The sequence below is a fragment of the Cibotium barometz genome, chromosome 52, assembly GCF_041138505.1.
Source record: "Cibotium barometz isolate CiBa-2024 chromosome 52, ASM4113850v1, whole genome shotgun sequence".
Lineage (NCBI taxonomy): Eukaryota > Viridiplantae > Streptophyta > Polypodiopsida > Cyatheales > Cibotiaceae > Cibotium > Cibotium barometz.
In genome coordinates, this window is record NC_141097.1 from 42,479,770 (window position 1) to 42,499,041 (window position 19,272).

Consider the following 19,272-nt stretch of genomic DNA (forward strand, 5'->3'; position numbering starts at 1 on the left):
CTTGTAATCTCCAAGCCAATAACTTTGTTCTTCACCTGTTTTGCATTTGTCCATTCATCGCTTACAACCATCTTCCTCAAGCCAGTGTAGACTCTCTCATCTAGCAAGTTTGACAATACAATAAATGTGTAAGCAAAACGTGTCTCTGCTGGCTTTAAAAGCTCCTTCTTGCTGTACCTTCGAAACATGTCCAAAAGAGTTGGCTTCCTTGTTATAAACTTCACAATATTCTTTGCCCACTCAAGAACGGGGGAAACCCATGTCAAGCTGCCAATGTCTTCAAATAGCAAATCCAAACAATGGCATGTGCAACGTGTAAAAAAGATATGAGGCCATTGAGCCTCGACAAGCTCTCCCGCAACCACACAATTTGATGCATTGTCCATGCATACCTGCACAACATTGGTAGGACCAACATGAAGAATAGCATCTTTAAGGATACCAAAGATGAACTCTCCCGATTTCAATTGACCGCTTGTGTCAACAGCTTTTAAGAACACACTGCCATAAATACATGATGCCAGCACATTAATGATTGGCCTTTTCTTGGTGTCGGACCAGCCATCACATACAATTGTACATCCATATTTCTTCCATTTATCTCTTATGCCAAACAAATCTCTATCTATGCATTTGACTTCATCTCTCAACTCCTTAACACGCAATGCCTCATATGAAGGTGGCTTGCATGAGGCTCCGGCTTCGCCAATGGCTTTGACCATATCCAAAAAATACGGACTTTTCACTTTGCAATGAGCAATGTCCTCTGCATAGAAGAAACGCCGCACTGCAATTGTTGCATTTTTTCTTGCTTGCAATTGCCATGCTGCTCCCAATTTTCCTTGAGAATGGCTACCCTTAGAGACTCTTTGTCTTTTGTTTGCAGAAACTGCCTCGTTACATGTACTAGAAGAACCACATACATTTGACATTGAAGCTGCCACATTTGATACATCCTGAGCAGCATCCCCCAAATCCCCCACCCCAAATCCCCCACCGCATCATCAATTGCCTTTTTATCATACATAGGGTCAGCTTTGACATGCAATCGCCTGCATATATCTTTCACATCCTCTAGGGCATGCTCACATTTGTCCACACCGTGCCCTGAAATGGCTAGGATGTGAGCACGAATTCGCAAAGGCCCACCTATCCACTCATGAGGACAAAATTTACACCTGCACTGATACATCCCTCTTCCTTTCTTTTCGAAGCGGGTTACATATTCCCACTCCGGTCCCGAGGATTTTCCCATCCTCAAATCTCTAAGGCTTGAAGGCAGGAAGTCCTTCACTCGGTAGTAGAGACTCGAGAGAGGCTCGGGAGTCGGAAGCTCGCAGGTCGGAAGCCCCTTGGGCGGCTGGGCCTCGCTGTGGCCTGTGGGTGAGTAGAGACACACAAAGGAGCAGAGAGCATAGGCGTGCAATGCTCACTGCTCGCTGCTGGAGCCTGGTCGACACTGGACAGTGCGCAGGGAGGGAAGAGCGTAGGCCTAAGGCGTGCGCCGTGTAGTGCTGGTCGACAGCACGCAGGGAGCGGAAGCGCTTCCGCGTAGGCGTGTAGTGCTGGTCGACAGCGCGCAGGGAGCGGAGGTGTCCGCGTAATGTTAAAATTGCCCAAAAGTGGCCCAATTCGTAAGTGTTAAAAAAATTGCAGGTAAAGTTTGCAAAGGGATGCAAACTGCAAACGTTTGCAAAGCCTTGCATTCGCGAATGTTTGCAACTATGCCTCCAGGTGAACCAGATGGTGAGGCTACTGAGGAGCTCCCATCGTAAATCCCTCTCCTGTGTCCAGCTGGCGGACGAGAAATCCAGTGCCGGAACCAGGCGAGGCTGGCCCCTAATGAATCTGATGGCCTGACTGTCCTGCTCCATCTCATAGCCCATAGCAGGCCCTGACGAAGTCGACCAAGCAGCGGCACCCCACGTAAACATACCCTCTGGAGAGAGGGGGGCCAGAATACGCAGCATCCGCAGCCAAATCTGCTGCGCCTGAGGGAAATCCCAAAGGCAATGTCTCTGTCTCTCCATAGGGTGGCCGCATCGGACGCAGGCCGCCGGAAGACCGCTGTAAACAAGCCAGGTGCCAACTGCTGAGCCCCTATGGGCGACCAGCCACCACTGGAAAGTCGAGATCCTGCGGGCCTGTCGACTAGCCCAAAGCCGAGCCTAAAAATCCTCCAAGAACTCCTGTGAGAGTCCCTGTAGCCACCAGGGCCCCGCTACAGCTGGAGAGACCAGCCTCCTCGCCGTCAAAATATGCCGCCCCAGCCGAACAGTATACTGGAAAAAGGTGATCTCTGTGGCCTCAAGGGATGCATAAGGATCATGCCACTCGTACTCCCCAGGGTCCCACTGTAGCCGGGCCAAGGGGCGCACTGCATATGCCCATATGCACAAATCCGGGAGCACATCAGCAGGGTCGGGGTCAATATGCCACTTCCGAGAAGCGGCGGCCACTACCTGTATCCTCTGAAAGGTGCACTCGGCAACCAAAGGCGACTCCATCTCCACTCTCTGAAGTCTGCCCTCATCCTGAATCTCATAGTAGAGGCATCTGCCATCCTCAATGCAAGCTCTGACAGCAATCAGGATCTCCAACTGTGTAAAGGCTCCCATCCACCGTGGGGTCACTGGCTCAAAAGGCGTGAACCACTCCTCCGTGAGTGCCTGCTGAATATCATCCCTCATAATCAACCCCCCTCTGAAGTGACTCAGCCTCTCCACCTGGATCTCCTCTCGGAGACTGCAGAAGGCCTGCCAGTCTCCAAAACTACGTGCTGGGCCTGCCGCTAAAGGTCCCCAGGCTAGACGAGGCCGAGAACCCAGCATATGACCCTGCTCTGCCAGTCTCCAAAACTACGTGCTGAGCCTGCCGCTAAAGGTCCCCAGGCTAGACGAGGCCGAGAACCCAGCATATGACCCTGCTCTGTGCTAACCGCTGGGCTCCAGATGAGCGGCTGTCTAGCCCGCTCCTCAACACAAGGAGGAGGTCGCTGAGAGAGCCCCGGTCTCAGCAGCTCCCAAGCTCTCAGGATGCTCAAAGCAAATCTGTCCTCCCATCCTCTACTGAGGCCTGTCCTCCTCATCTCTATGAAGATCCAGCGAATCTCTGGTGCCCAAGTGCCCCCTGCTGGGGGCGCCCGAGCCTGTAGCCGCTGCAAGAGGAGCTCTTTCCAAGGCTCAGCGCCTGGAAGCAGCCCCCGAACAATAAGCTTCCCCAATAAGGCTCTACTCTGATTGACTGGATCTATAATGCCCAAACCTCCCTGAGCCAGCGGAAGTGTAATAACTGCCCATGCAACCTTTGCCCAGGCTGGCTGACCGTCCCGCCCAGACCAAAGAAAGTTCCTGATCAGCCTCTGTACCTGGCTGATGCAAGAGCTCAAGAAGATCCAGCAAGACGTAATGTACCACATGGTCGCTAACAGCACCTGATTTGCCACCACCACCCTCCCAGCCAAGGATAGTCGAGCTGTACTCCAATACAAAAGCTTCTTCCAAATGCTCAGAAGAAGCGGGGCAATCTGCTGCTCAGGTGACAAATCTAGTCCAGTCTGGCATCCCAAATACCGCACTACTGTGCCAGGAGGAATCCATCTAAAACCGGGGTCCGGGCTCCATGCCGGAGTGGGAGCACTACTGATCCAAAAGGCCACTATCTTGCGCCAATTGATCAATGCTCCCGAAGCTGCACTAAAAACCTGGAGCGACTGCTCTGCCCGAAGAAGATTGGCCCCATGCAAAAATAAGCCCGTGTCGTCTGCAAACTCAGCATCGAGCAGGTCCTCCCCCCGGACTGGGAGCTGGAGTCCTCTCAAACCAACCTCCTTTGCCGTCAAATACATGCTCATAGCCTCCGCAAAAAAGAGAAAAAGAAAAGGGGCGAGGGGACACCCCTTACGGATTGATCTGGTCAGCTCAAAACTCGGCCCCCGTCCTCCTGCAATCAAAACCTGGCTACAAGCTGTGGAATACAAAGCCGCCACCCCTCTGATCCATCCTGGCTCAAAGCCCAGGCGAAGCATAGTGCCCTCTAAGAAACCCCAATCAACTCTATCGTATGCCTTCTCAAAATCGAGAAGCATCACGACCAAGTCCTCGCCAAGAAATCTAGCTCGGGCCGTCGCCTCCCAGAAAGTAAAGATGTTGTCAAGGATACTGCGCTCCTTGACGAATCCTGTCTGGGTAGCATGAATCAACTCCCCCAAGAAGGGCTGGATCCTCAAACTCAAGGCCTTTGCTAAGACCTTGTAGACAGTATTGAGGATCGTAATAGGCCTCCAATGCCGAATATCATCTGATACTCCCTCCCCCTTGGGGATAAGAAAGATCAAGCCCTCTGAAAAGCTCTGTGGCATCACCCCAGTGTCCAGCAATACTGAAAGCCCCTGCGGAGGCCTGGCCCCAAAAGGTCCCGATAGCGCATAAAAAAGGCCGGCGTCAGTCCGTCCTCCCCTGGGCAACTATGTCGCGGCAGGACCCTCAAGGCCTCGGCAAGCTCAATCTCTGAAAGAGACGCACCAAGAACCGTACGCATACGATCTGTGACCCTCCTCTGCACATGGGCCCACACAGTCTGTCTACAAGCAGCTCGATCCTCAGTGGCTGGCTCCGCTGAAAGCAGGTCTCTATAGAATGCAGTGGCAATGGCTCTGATCTCCTCGGGCTCAGTAGCTACCGATCCATCCGGTCTACCAAGCTGACGGACTCCTGCTCGAGCATGGCGGGGTCCAGTGATCTCAAAAAACTCCCCAGTCACTCTATCACCAAGCTGCGTCCACTGAGAGGCCTGGCGACGATAGTAAAACTCATGTCTCTGCTCCTCTACCTCTCTAACCTCCTGGCGTGCCTGGCTCAGCTGTGACGCCACCCACTCACATGCAGGCTGCTGCTCCTGAAGGCGCTGTAGCGAAGCAAGGCTACGTCTCAGCCGATGCTCCCGCTCGCGAATCTCTCCCAGCCGTGTCAAAGCTGTAGCGTGCAGAAAAGAGCTAAGCTCGATGAGTCCCTGGGCACACTGGCCTGCTGCATCCCCGTCGGAGCACTGACTATCATGCCAGATTCTCTCAATGTCCTCAGCGAGACTGGGATCTGCAAGTACCCTCTCTGGGATCCTCAACTACAAGCTGGGCTCCCGTGTCCTCTCCTCAAATGTCAAAATAACTGGCGCATGATCTGAAAATGAGGTGCCAGCGAGAATGCCGACGGAGCCCCTCGCTCCCCTAACCAGTCGCCTACATAAAAGCGATCAATCCGTGATAGATTAGTCCCTCCCTGCCGGCGATCCGACCGAGAGAAACTAAGACTGTCCTGAGAGCGGGAGAAGACCCCATGCTGCCATGCATCAGTGATCCTCAGTGACATGCAAAACCGGTCCCAAGCTGCAAGCTCCGTGCCATGCACTGTAACATGACTGCCTCCCACTTCATCGGCCGGGTCCTCAAGCATGTTGAAGTCTCCCCCCACACACCAATGTGCGGCCTCTGGCAATGCATCCGTAACCTGGGTCCAGAACTCTGCTCTGGCACTAGCATGATTGGGCGCATAGACGTTGAGCACGCCCAATAGCTCATCATGCATCCTCAGAATGACATACTGTGCTCTACCAGGCACAATGATCCCTCGATCCACAATGGCCTGCCGCCATACATCTACAATGACCATGCATACTCCTCCCTGTCCACCCAAAGGACCAAACCCTGCAGAAGGTGTCCCATCTACCAGGCATCACCGAACCATATCTCCGGATCCTGCTCTCACCCAAGTGGTGCTCCTGCATCATCAAAATATCAATGCTGCCACCAACCAGGCATCTCTGAAGCTCCTGCCTCAAGCAACCACGATAGCGTATAAAATGTGCTCCGCCAAGGCCCTGTACATTCCATGAGATGATCCGCATGGATGACCTGCTGAGGTGGAGGCTGTCTCAGCCGTACGGCGGGCCTTCGCAAGCGGCTTGGATGGAGAGTAGTCCCCATCCGAGCGGCTGCGAATCTGCCCACCCGGTGTACTGCAAGAATCACGGATCAGGCGCCAGTGGCTGTGGCCCATGGCGACTGCCTCCCGCTCTGACAGAGCAACCTCGTGTATACATACATATCCAGGGTCGCGTGCAAGGTCTGCCACTATGCGAACGACCAAATGACGAATCCCTGAGGCATCCACACTCCCGGGATCCAAGAAAAAATGAGCCAACTCCCATAGTCGGCCTATCACATTTGTCACCTCCACAGATCGCTCACATGATGAGAAAACTCAACTGCCTGAGTATTCAAAGTGCTAAGAGCGAGCTCTAGAGTCCACTCCCGGTCGCAAGGGCCACATAGAGGGAACGAGAAGGCCACCGCTGAATCAAGTGCCTCCTCCCCGCGGGCCGGAGGTATCACTACATGAACTCGGATGGGTGCTGGCTCATGGGGGCCCTCTGCTCCAAAAAGCCGTGTGAAGGCGTAATCAAAAGCCTCCGAGCGTTGTCTAATGCCGAGGCGACTCAGCCGACTGCGGATAGATGATATCCGTGAAGCCCGAATCGGCATGGTAGGTCTCCTCTGTGGTGCTCGAGCGAGGTCGGTGCTCAGCGCCCTCCGGACTGCAGGTGAGCGCCAGGGGACCGCCAGGGCCTCCCGGGAAGGTGAGGCGGGCGGGGAGGGAGGAGGGGGGGGCGAGGGGGGTGGAGAGGGAGCCGCTGCCGAAACCGGAGCGGGGATGGGAGGAGGCGAAGGTGGAAGCGAGTCGGTCGGAGGGGACGGTGGTGTGGGGGGTGAAGGAGGGGGTGCTGGCATCTCCTGGTCCTCAGTCGTCGCCGCAGGGGTCTCCTCCTGGAGAGGAGCAAAACTGTTCCTCACGGGAACCCAGTGAGGCTGAGACTGTGGCTGCTGCTGCAGCGGTCTCTGGACGTGCTGCTGTGGCTGTCTCCCTCCTCGGAGGCGCCCTGTCCAAGCTGTCACTCCGAGGTCTCTGTGGCCTGAGCAGGTGTCCCGGAGGCAGCCTGCCGAGCCGCATCTGTGGGCGGTCCATCAGGGGCCTGCTGCTGTGGTGAGGGTCGGGGTCTCCTGCGAGGGCAGGCCTTGGCCAGACGACCGACCTGCCTGCAAATGAAGCACTGGTTCGGGAGCCCCGAGAACTCCACTCTCTGATCAATCCATCCCCCCCCTATCCTAGGTAGCTGAATGACCTTAGGAAGGGAGGAGATGTCAGACACCAACACTCTGACCAACGGTAGCCCAGCTGCTCTGGCCACCACTGAAGCTGCTGTGGGGCCAGTCTCTAGTACCGAGCCCACCAATGCTCCTAGCCTAGAGAGGAGCGGAAGATACTCCCGGCGGAGTCCAGGGAAGCAAACTGTAACATGGAAAAGGCGCTCTCCCTGCTTAGCCGCTGCTGGGTCAAAGCCATGCTGCCAAGGTCTGAAAAAAGCCCGAGCACCCCTGATGTCAAGGGGACTCATGGCAAGGACCTTGGCCACGCTCTGGGCGGTCTCGAACTCGATCTGGTAGTGTCCACGGCCCAGAAGCTGTACGTCCAGGATCTTGTCCACATCTGCAAGAAGGCGGGCCTTGAGAAGATCCCGGATCTCCCCTCTGCTGGGGCGAGTGCCGACTATACGGCAGATGGTGGAATGTGTGTGAAGGCGTTCCACCTCTGCGGCGAGGCTCGCTTCCTCTTCCGGCGAAAGAGAAAGCCTGATGGGGGTGTCCTCAGGGGCGGGCGAGGGGGCTACGGATGAGTCCCTCTAAGGCGGGGCGGGAGGAACCTCCATCAGAGTCTGAAGCTGTGTCGAAGGCAGAGCGGAGACGGAGAACCTGCACGAACCGATCTGCACACGAGGGTGGGGGAGGGCGAAAAGTAAAAAGCGAAAAAAAAATCCCTGGGGGCGGAGAAAAACAGAGAGAAGATGAGCGGGGCTGAGGCGGCGAAGACGGATCCCAAGGAGGGGGGGCCGGAAGCGAGCTGGCGAAGGGGGGGGGGGGGGGGGGAGGCGCTGAAGAGGAGGGGGGGTGGGCGCAATGGCGGTGAACTATGGGAGGGGGGGGGCGACGGGCGAAAAGCAGTGGAGGGGGGGGCGCTTCAGCGCAGGCAAGCCAAGCGAAGGGGGGGGGGGCGGCCCAAACCTTAGGGCAGGCGGAGGGAGGAAAACGCGATGGCGGGCAGGGAGTTGGGAGTGCAGACAGAAACGCGAGCAGGGGGGGGGGGGGGGGGGGGGGGAGCGCGGAGCTTCAGCGAGCCGTTTTGTTCTTTTTTTGAGGCTTTCTTTTATTGGCCGGGAAGACTAATGATTTTTTGTGTGGTGATTTTAATAATTCACCATCACAAGCAGACAATACTCATGGTTGCTCTCACATCATTGCGGCTAAGAGGATCTCATGCAAAAATGTATTATGTTGTCTGAATGCAATAGAAGAAACTTGCCCGGTTGTAGAAGGATTTCCATTCCATCACAATGCTCTTACTGATTATTGTGCTCATTTGGATCATTGGTATATTTTAAATGCTGATCATGCCGATCCTTATGTATGCCATATGTGGGTTGACACTCTCTGATCATGCTCCCTTATGGCTGGGGTCTTTATTTGGATGCTCCCATTAAATGACATTGTATGGTAAAATAATAGTTATCTATCTCACCCCCTATTTCAAGAAATGGTGTGTGCTATTGTGGATGCCCTAAAAGCTGAAATGCATGAGAACATAGACATTGCTCGGCATCATTTTGCAATGCAAATATAAGGGGTATATGAATCATTAGGCTAAAAAATCAACTCCAAGTTCTTAAAGAGCTTAGTCATATTCATTTGTTATCATCCCATGAAGAAATGCAAATGAATTATGCCCAGCATAAACTCGATAAAAATGATCATAACAGCTGCAAAAATGGCAAATTTGATCACGAAAAACCCTTGCTTGACAAGGGTTGTTCCTCCAAAGCTTTCTTCAAAAGTTTGCATTCAATACAGAAAACACTGCATTTTACGAGCTCAAATGCAAAATGGTGAATGGACACAAAATCTTATGCAATTGGAACAAGAATGCATTGCTTATTTTCAGCATTCTTTGCTTGACCTGCTCCATTTGACAACTGGTGTTTCTAGTGTATGGATGCTTTAGAGCTAAGTGGTGCTGTTAAATATTTAGGCCGATGGAAATCGCCAGGTTGGGACGGTTTGACTTTTGAATTATTTCTCCAATCTTCGAAAATACTTGCGCAGCCCTTGCTGCTTATGATCAATCAATCATGGTTGCAAGGAATTATGCCATCCTCTTGGCAAGAGGGGCTTGTCACATGGGTGCCCAAAAAACACTTGCATCAAAGTAATGGGTTGATAAATTTATCTAATTGGTGACCCATTGACCCATTACTTTGATGCCAATAATCTATAAAATGATCACAAAAAAGGTCACTTACAAACTCAAAAAGATTTTGAAAAGAGACCTCCATCCTGCACATTATGGCTTTGTTCCTAGATGACAGATCACTCATAATATCTGTAATGCCTATGCGGGGATAGAATATGCAAAATATACAGAGTAGGGTCTTTCATACTACAAGTTGATGCAACAAAGGCATTTGACACTGTTGAATGGGATTAATCACATTGATGCAGTCATGACAAAGCTTGGGTTTGGGCAAAAATTGTTGAACGTTATGTACAGGCTTTATAAAGACACTATGGCAAGCTGTATATTGGGCAAAGGACTCTCCTCTCAATGCGTATTGGGAAAATCTGTTAGACAGGGATGCGCCTTAAGTGCTTTATTCTATGCAATTGCCACTCATCCTTTGCTGCTCTACATGGATAAACTCACTAATATTGGATAGTTACATGCATTGAAATTACCAAATGGGTGTGCTTTGGTTGCTCAAGCTTGTCAACGACTCTTTTTTCTTCCCTAAGAATACACCAAATGATCTTAAAGTACTAATGCAAGCATTGAGATCTTTGGAGAGGCAGCAGGCTTGCTCATAAATTTCGGGAAATCAAAATTACTACCATTGAAGGAGATGGATTGGCATAGAATTTTATGGCCGGGATAGATTATTCAACCCACTAACATTGTTTGACACCTCGAATATCCTCTAGACTCAAATATGTCTCATCGAATTGCTACTGACTGGGTTATGCAGAGGTTGCAAGCCAAATTGGATTACTGGCACTTATGTACTTGGCCTCTTTACATGCGACTCAGATTTGTGTAGTCCATTCTTATGGCTTACATTCAATTATTCTTGCCGCTTTTAATATGGTCAAAACAACAAATTTCCAGCTTTATATCAAAAACCCATGGAGGTTTTATGGCGAACAAAACATCATCAGAAAGCACTACGCCTTCTAAGATATGCTAGAGTCCAAGGCTGTTGTTGAGCCAAAAAAGTTTGTAGCAGGGTTGCTTTGCAAGCTAACATATGATAATTTATATCAAGAACATTGAGACCACCATATAGCTTGGGTGCATGATTCCGCAATGTTGAAAACCTATCAAACTTCCTCCTTTGGTAAATGGAAGCTACACTACTGAGACATACTATTTGGACATGTCCAAGGAAAGATTCGTGGCTGCCCATACACAAACTAGCTAATTGCAGATTGGAAAGCAGTATTACAATATGTTCATTGGGCTGGAAGACCTTGATAGAAAATTCATTAAGGCTGGAAAATACACACATTGGAGTCATGCTTCTTCTTTTTTTTTTTTTCCAGGAAAAAGATTCTATTAGTTACACAGAAAACAGCCAAAATGGCTACGTACAAACTCGTCCTCAAACGGGAAGCAAGAGTCAAGACGCATAGGAGAGGATGCTCTTCTCCTCCGGCTAGCCGCTCTAGGAGGAGAAGGCTATCTCATATAACGAGGGAAAGGGAAACCAACCACACAGGTGGTCTATAATGCCAAGTGGGCTCGGGTGGTCTATAATGCCAAGTGGGCTCGGGTGGTCTATAATGCCAAGTGGGCTCGGGTGCGATTGTGTGTGTGTGTGTGTGTGTGTGCACCCTTTCTCTTTGTCTCTTCTATTCCTCCTGTGTTTAATAGTCTGCCTGGTTTTTTCTTCCTTTTTGCTTTGTTCCTCTCTCCTCGTCTGTGTATCTGTGTCTTCTTGTCTTCTATGTCTCTTGCATCTCTCTCCTGTGTTTCTCCTCTCTGTAGCTACTTACCATAGAAGGGTATTGTCTGTTGATCCCAAACACAGACATTGCATTCTGATTTGCAACCTTTCCGTTGTGACAATCCCGAACGACAACAGTTTTGCGACACTCTTGAGGAAGGCCCAGTCTGTAGCTACTTACCATAGAAGGGTATTGTCTGTTGATCCCAAACGCAAACAACTGCATTCTGATTTGCAACCTTTGCGTTGTGACAATCCTGAATGACAACAGTTTTGCGACACTCTTGAGGAAGGCTTTGGAAACATCCGACAAGCATGGGATGCACCTGTGCTAGATTTCCGTTTAAAAATCCCTGGTCATGTACTCTTCGACCCTATTACGAGATTATCTCAAAAAGCGGCATAATCATATTTTTCCCTAGTAAAATGCCTGCTACAATAGATGTTGGCCAATGAATAAAAGCCATGCTTGGTGGATGTTTTGTGGAAGGGATTTACTCTACAGCAAGAGGTTTCTATGAGGTTATTCTCACTAAATCCAAGCATAAACAAATGCTGTTGGAAAAGTCGCCCTTGTTCTTTGGACAAAAAATGGTGCATGTGTACCCTTGGTCGCCCACCAAGGACTTTCAGAATTTTATCAAACATAGATATCCTGTATGGGTCGAAGTGGTGGATCTCCCTGTTTATATGCGCCCTGCATTGCCTTTTCTGGCTGAATCACTTAGTAAAGTTGTATGCCCTCCCAGATCTTCTGGTAGTGTAAAGAGATTCTCTATCCTTTGGGATACAGACAAACAAACCCCTGACAAGGTAGCAATGGACATTGAAATGCAACGGATTCCGACACAAGAAGTTTTCTTCAAGTTTAAATGGGAAAATTTTATAGATTCTTGCTTTACATGTAAAAAGTTTGGACATATGCAATCAGGATGTCCGTCACCTTTATTATAGCCACCTGCTGCAACCATGTCCTCTCCTCAAGTTGCTCCTATGCCATCTGTACAAACTCAAAAGGAGAAGAATGTAAATCATTCACAGCATGCAGGGTTGGATAAAGGAAAACAAAAAGTTGCCTCGACAGGTTCTCATGTGGTGAATGTGAAAGATCCTGACTCTAACACATGGCAGACTCCCAAAAAAATAGTATCTTCTAGATAAAGACCTTTGGTCTCTCGTAACTCGACAGAGGAAGCTTCTACATCTACTTCGCCTACCCCTATGCCAGACACTTCAGGTAAATATTACAGGAGTACGAAGGATGTCGGTGGCAGTAGTGACAGGTGATTCTTTGTTTGCACATGATGCAGAGAATTCCATGCACAAAAATATAGTTGATGTTCAAACTGCAGAACGTCCTTTGCATGGTGACTTGATTAGTCAGGCTGCCATGCAAGTTGCGGTGTAGCCTCTATATTACTGGCATTGTAAATATGTCTATACCAATCCAGTGTTTTATTACATACAATATACAAGCCTCTATAGCCTCCATGCATCTAGCTCTCCAGATCTACCATGCTGTAATACTGGCAATAATCTCCCAATTGGTGTCAATCCTCTGTCTAGGGGGTGTATAATCAGAGTGAGGAACATCCTGCAATAAACCATGCTGGGCAATACCTCTAAGAATGAAAAAAACAGAATCTGTACCACTGTCCTCATAAAAAAGTTGCGGACCGGACTGGGAGAGCCAAGCAACTGCCCCCCAAGTCACATGCATGGCTCGGCCACTCAATTTGCCCATAAGTTGGGCTACAGGACCCCAAATCTGCTCTGCAATGCTGCACCCCCATAGACAATGTTGTACGGACTCAGAATCTGCCGCACATCTAGGACAGGAAGGTGCTACACCGAAAACTGATCTCCACTGATTGGTGGGGAGACCACCATGTAAGAATAACCAAAAGAAATGAGAGATTTGGCTCCTTCTGTATGAGTGCCAAAGTCTATGCCAATATCTGCGCTGTATCACTGGAGAAATATCATAGCTCTCCCAATGAGGCATGAGAGTAGGGATCCTATGCATCTGTCGAGTCAGGAGAAGCCTGGCATTCCGAACATGAAACTAGAAAAAGGAAGGCTTTTCAAAGGATCGAAGGCATCAATCCACTCCCACTCTCCTAGATCCCACTGAAGATATCTGATAAGACTCCCACCATATAGCCACAAACACCAAGAGCCATGAGTCACTATCTGAGGGAGAAGGGTCAATGAACCAGTGCTTCCCCGAGCGACCAACAATCCTCACTGGACTAAGCCTAGTGTTTGGTATGATCTCCATAATACTACATCTCCTCAATCTCCCACCAGGCATGATAGAATACATGAGGAAATCTGTATCCTCCTGGCCCGGCAGAGCAATGACCTGCAGAGGTATGCCTATCCTCGAAAAAACTCCCAGCCAACTCGGATGATAGTCTCCGTGAAAGGTCCCAGAAAGCCACTCATGCGGAATAGCTGCATTAATCTGATCAGTACGAATGCGAAAGCCCCTAAGATGGTGAGTGGATGCAACTCTCCGATCCTCCGAAAGACTCTTAAATGTCTTCCAAGCAAGAACTGTGTATGTGCATCTCTCCCATCCTGACCATTGCATATAACGAGATGCACCAAGTGGCCGACCAGCCTCATCCCTAATGAACTCGTTCCACATAATAGGTTGTCGGTCAGCCTCCTCCAAAGACCTAGGAAGCCTTTGTCGCAAAAAATATCTCATGCTTCTCCATGCTCTGACAATGGCTGCAATAAGAGGGGAAGATGGTGCCCTGATATCAGCCTCTGTGAACAAAAAACGTGTGTTGAGCATCCAGTCTCTCCCGACCCTGGGTATACATTTGGAAATCTAAGACAAGAAAAAATCCTTCCAAGACTCAGTGCCTGGTAGGAAACCTCTGACCACAAGTTTGCAAAGCAACGCCCTGCATTGAACATCCGGATCGATAGTATTCAAGCCCCCCTCTCTTTTGGGCTGAATAACTGTGAGCCAAGCAACCCTGGCACGAGTGTTTGAGCTGCCATCCAAGCCCGACCAGAGAAAATTGCGGATCAATCTCTGCAATTGGCCAATGCACACACGAGAGAAGCACCAACAAAAGGCAATAAACCAAGCTGAGGCAAGCAAAACCTGATTAGCCACCAAAGCTCTGGAGGCTAAATCCAATCTCCTGGAGCTCCAATGAAGGACGGGAGAGCTCGGGAGGATTGGTACCTCTAGAACTTGGCCAAAGGATGCCCCTATGGAAGCTAAAAGCTTCCAATAGGACCGAGGAAGAGTAGGGAACCGTAATGAGACCGGGGTAAGGCGCTGATCCTCCACCACTGGATCAAAGCCCACGTGGTACTGAAAGAAGAAAATCTTCCTAGGACCAAGAGGAAAGGGGCTCCTAGCCAAAGCCTGAGAAGTAGCTTCTGAAGAATGAAAGTCCACCTGGAAGAAGTCTCGACCAAGTAAATGAGTATCCTGAAAGTGCACAATTAGCTCCGAAGGGAGAGCTGCTAGAAGCCATTCACGGGCCTGTGAACGAGAAGGGTGGGAACCATAAACTCTCCCAACAAGGGTAGTCTGGACCTCAAGGTCAATGTCGTGCTGAAGAGAGGTGAGCTCGTCTTGTGAAAAATTGATGATTCTCCCAGCCAATGGGGGTGACGAAAGATTGGCTGTGGCAAAAGCAGCCATAACGCCAATCAAAAAAAATGGGCGGCCAACTTGAATCCAGGTAAAATTGCTGTTGATAGAGAGGCGGGTGCAGAAGAGGGGGGCAAAAACAGGAGCAGAAGGGCGGGAGCAGCTGGGGTAGCAAAGGCAGTGGGGCAGGTGGGGGCAGCAAAGGGGCAGGCGGGGACTGCAGAGGGGGAGGCAGGGGCAGCAGAAGGGCTGGCGGGAGCTGAAGAAAGGCAGGCGAAGACAGTAGAGGGCAGGCAGGGGGGCTGCAAAAGGGCTGGCGGGAGCAGCACGAGGGGAGGGGAGGCCAGGCGGGGGGCTGCAGAGGGGCTGGCGAGGGCAGCAGAGGGCAGGCGGGGGCAGGCACGGGCAGGAAAATCAGCAGCGCAAGCTCAGCCGTCCTCAGCTGAGTGGGAGTGGATTAGCGAGTAGAATGGGAGTTCATAGCTTAGGCTTTTGATACGGTACAATGGGAGTTCATATGTTAGGTTATGGATAGAATGGGATTTGGGCCCAAAATGAAAAATATCCTCTTTTGGCCTTATCAAGAGGGATCAACTAAATGCATTCTGGGTGGAGAACTTTCAGCCTCTTCGTATCTTGGTAAATCTGCTCGACAGGGTTATCCGCTTAGTGCACTTTTGCATGCCATTGCAACTCACCCAATGCTCTTTTACATGGGCAGATTGACATTAGATGCACAACTACATGGTCTCTCCATGGCTGATGGTACACAATTTGTGACACAAGCATATGCTGATGACTCTTTTTTCCCAAGAATACAAAGGCTGATGTAAGGACTCTCATGAAAGCAATGTCCCTCTATGGTTTGGCTACAAGATTACATGTAAATTTTGAAAAATCAAAGTTACTCCCTTTGAAAGATTATGACTGGCATTAGCTTTTGTGGCCGAGTCAGATCCTCCCACCTAAAGAGATAGTTAGGCATCTTGGCTATCCCATTGGTTGGGAATTGTCTATGAAAGATGAAACTCAATGGGTAATGGCACAATTGCACTCTAAAATAGAATACTGAAAATTATCTACATCGCCTCTATTGTGTGATTGCGTATAGTACAATCAATAATCATAGAATACGTCCAGTTCCATCTTCCGCTCTTACCTTGGTCGAGCAAACACATTGATGATTTCATGTTTAAAGCAATGGAATGTCTCTGGAAAACCAAAGCACATAGAATAGGGTTACGTTTGTTAAGGTAGGACCTTATCAGCTCGCTCAAAATGAATGGTGCGCTCAATGTCCTTAACATCCATTATCATATATTGGCAAGGAAAGCCACTCTTCTACCTACATTTATAGAGCAAGTCAAGCCATGGGCATGCATGTTGGGAGCTCTGTGCACTGGACACCTTCCAGGATATACTCCTATACCATTTGGCAATTTGTCTCTAGCCAACGCTTATAGGTTACTCTTACCACCTCCATGGATTGAGGCTCATGCAAATTGCCTTTGGCATATGTCAAAATCTCTTGCTTGGTGGAAAGCTGCATTGAAAAGAATTTGGAAGAGTGGATTGCCCCTTAAGCAACCATAGTTTTTGGGGAGATGTCTGGTTGGGGTATTCCCAGTTGGATTTCTTTTAGTACAAAGGCACATTGCCATTGTTTCTTGTAGGCAGTGCTCTCATCTTACAAAGACAGTGCCTCACCTTCTATGGTATTGTTCACACTCTCGCAATTTTCTTGATGATTTGTCTGCACATCTTTGGGCTCGTTTTTCGGGGAGGCGTTTCGGTTTAATGTTCTGGCTTTTTGGTTGCCTTGCTTCTCCCCTACCAAACTATACAGACTTCCTTGACTGGACCAGATTATGGGCATTGTCGACTATCTATCATGCTTGGAATCAATTGCTCTCAATGGTTTCACTAAAACACAAAAAGTGTGTGTGTGTGTGTGTGTGTGTGTGTGTGTGTGTGTGTGGATAAAAAACCTTCGAGAAAAATTTAACCTAACATATGGTTTTTGGGTAAAACACTGTTTTGGCTAAGAGGTCTCGTGCTATTTGAAACATTTCATCCCATTTTGAAGGGACGAGATGTAATTCACTCCACTAGGTGTGAGCACATATTGGGCACTGTCTCGTAAATAACAATCACTTAACCATTTTATGAAATGGAAACAGCGCAAAACATTAACAAAGCTGAAAAATGACATGCTCAAAGACACTACACTCGGGCCGGAACCAGGTCCCCCCCCCCCCCCCACATATAACAAGTATATTATTGAAATATGCTCAAAGACACCGCACTCGGGCTTGAACCAAAGCCGACCCCCCCCCCCCCCAATAACAAGTATGTTATTGAAGTATTTTATTTGACAATGTTCCACGGGATATGATTACTTGGTTTGCCATAAACAAGAATAAATGCAAGTACCAAACAATATGTCGAAGAAGAGTCCGTCGATGAAGACTCTTCAACAATTCCCCGTCTCTCACTGGAGATATGCAAACGGACTGCTGATAGAATCCTGCAGTGATCAATATCTCCTAGATATCTGAGCTTCCTTGGGAGGAACTACAGTATAATCTTCATGAAGAGAGGCATCTCGCCAAGTTGCAGAAATCAAGCATGATAAATCCACTTGTAAAACTGTTACATGCTCCTCACTGCACCGCGCATACCCAACAGTGGTTTCATAGTGAGTTGGACAACACACAAAACGGATGACACATTGACTATAGATCTCAATGAACAAGACGAGATGGAAAAGGATGATCCAATGATGAGATTAGGAATCAATGGTTCCTGCGGAAGTAGAGTTGGTGGAGCCGATGGCATCTCCTATCTTTGATAGATGCCCATCGGGGTGACAGTGTAGAGCCTTTAATGTCGATGCATGCACCTCTCATGTAGTCATTGGTGGTGCGCTTTAGGAGATCCGTTGTTGGATGGTCCACCAAAATGCTCCAATCGGGATGCTCCCAGCCCGGATGGTCCAATGTGGGCACCCTTAAGCAGATATGTGCACATACCCACATAAAATACACAGAACCCAAAGAAAAAAGGACTTAGAAGAGATGAACCCAGAGGTGAGGCATCCATAGTGGAATATGGAGAGCCTTATGCTTCCCCCTTTTCTTTTCACCGAAAACAAATTTGTGCACCGAAAACAAATTTGTGCACCAATTTCCTTGCTAGAAAAAACAGTACTATATATGATGGAAACATGCAGACTTGAGAACATTGGAAACACATGAACAACAGGGAGAGTCAAGAAAAGACTGCACTGAAACCAATGGAAACTGCACAGCAGCTAGTTCTTGTAAAGATACACCCTGATTCTCCATAAAAACAAGGCAGCATGGCATACCTGCCCGTAAAGATATGCTCTCTAACACCTAAGATAGTGGGATCCCGAACTCCATGATCCCCCCTAAACTCCTCCAGCAGATTCCGCATCTTGAAAGCCTCCTCTAGATAGTTATCCTGGCAAAACCAGATATGACTTAATACCAACAAGGCCAAATAGACGCCATAATTTTTGTTAGTAGAAAATTATCTCTATTCATAAGGTAATTAGTGCTAATTACAGTCAGTTTTTAGAGAACCATTTGAGGGTTCTAGTTTACCATTTGGCTAACACTTGTGCATCATCAAATTCAAATTTCCCCTTGGTTTAGTACTCCAAAATCAATCTTCCAAATCAGGGTATTTCTGGTTTTACAGTTTTTGAACCTGGAAAGTATTAGTCATACGAAAAGCATATCGCCACCTTTGTAAGGGACTAGACACTGGCATTGGATAATCCCATTGCAAAGACCTTCCCATCCCCATAAGGAAACCATGGAAAATACTCTCATAGTAGATAAATTTAATGGTGATGGTTTCTATACATGGCAAGTAAAACTTAAGTTTGTTCTCATGAAAGATGGGCTTTGGGATTTAGTAAGTCGAAGGGAGAAATGTCCTGGTTTAGAAAAAAATACCTGATTCATGTCTATTGCCTGCAACGCCTCACCACGTGTAAAGATGATGGCATGATTCTGGTTCTCAGGTTTCCCCTCTCCCAGTTTGACTGGACCTGGTAGCTTGATTCGATAGACTTCCTGTAACGTAACAGCAAACAGCTTTGAAGTCATTCCTGACTTCTTGCAGAATTGGTAGAGATTCATCAACTGATTACAAAACATAAGTTCTTGAATTGCAATGTACATTTGTAAAGCGAACCACATTGTTAAGAACCAGATTGTCTGTTAAATGTAAAAAGGCTACATGGGACCTAGCCCCTGAATGTTCCAGCTGACAATTCTCATGGGGCTGAATCGTGAAAATGGCATCTGAACCTCATGGTAGATGCCTGCCAGTTTTCAGAGGCTGGTACATGTTATCCTCACAAAAAATGCATACTGTTCCAATCGAAGATTGCAGGCTGTTAGACAAAGAAAGCTTGAAGGACATTGTTAGGAGACATTGCGCTTCAGTAACGAGAAGAGAGCCAGGTTGATTGTGAGAGACTATGAGAGGCTGCTGCAGTACTATCATGA

General features: G+C 48.7%; 1 protein-coding gene across 16 annotated transcripts in view; it reads right to left on the reverse strand.

Annotated features, from left to right (window-relative positions):
* The window catches only part of LOC147609142 (callose synthase 5-like), a 168,025-nt gene that overhangs the window by 17,904 nt on the left and 130,849 nt on the right, over positions 1–19,272 (reverse strand). For all 16 annotated transcript variants that reach the window (XR_015264387.1, XM_086788652.1, XM_086788648.1 and 13 more), the window contains 2 exons: positions 18,715–18,834; positions 18,099–18,214 (listed from right to left, as the gene is read on the reverse strand). Coding sequence is in view for 15 of the 16 variants with exons in the window: in XM_086788652.1 (XP_086644778.1) it covers positions 18,099–18,214; positions 18,715–18,834 (236 nt within the window). In the remaining variant the exon portion in view is untranslated. The remainder of the gene's footprint in view (positions 1–18,098; positions 18,215–18,714; positions 18,835–19,272) is intronic.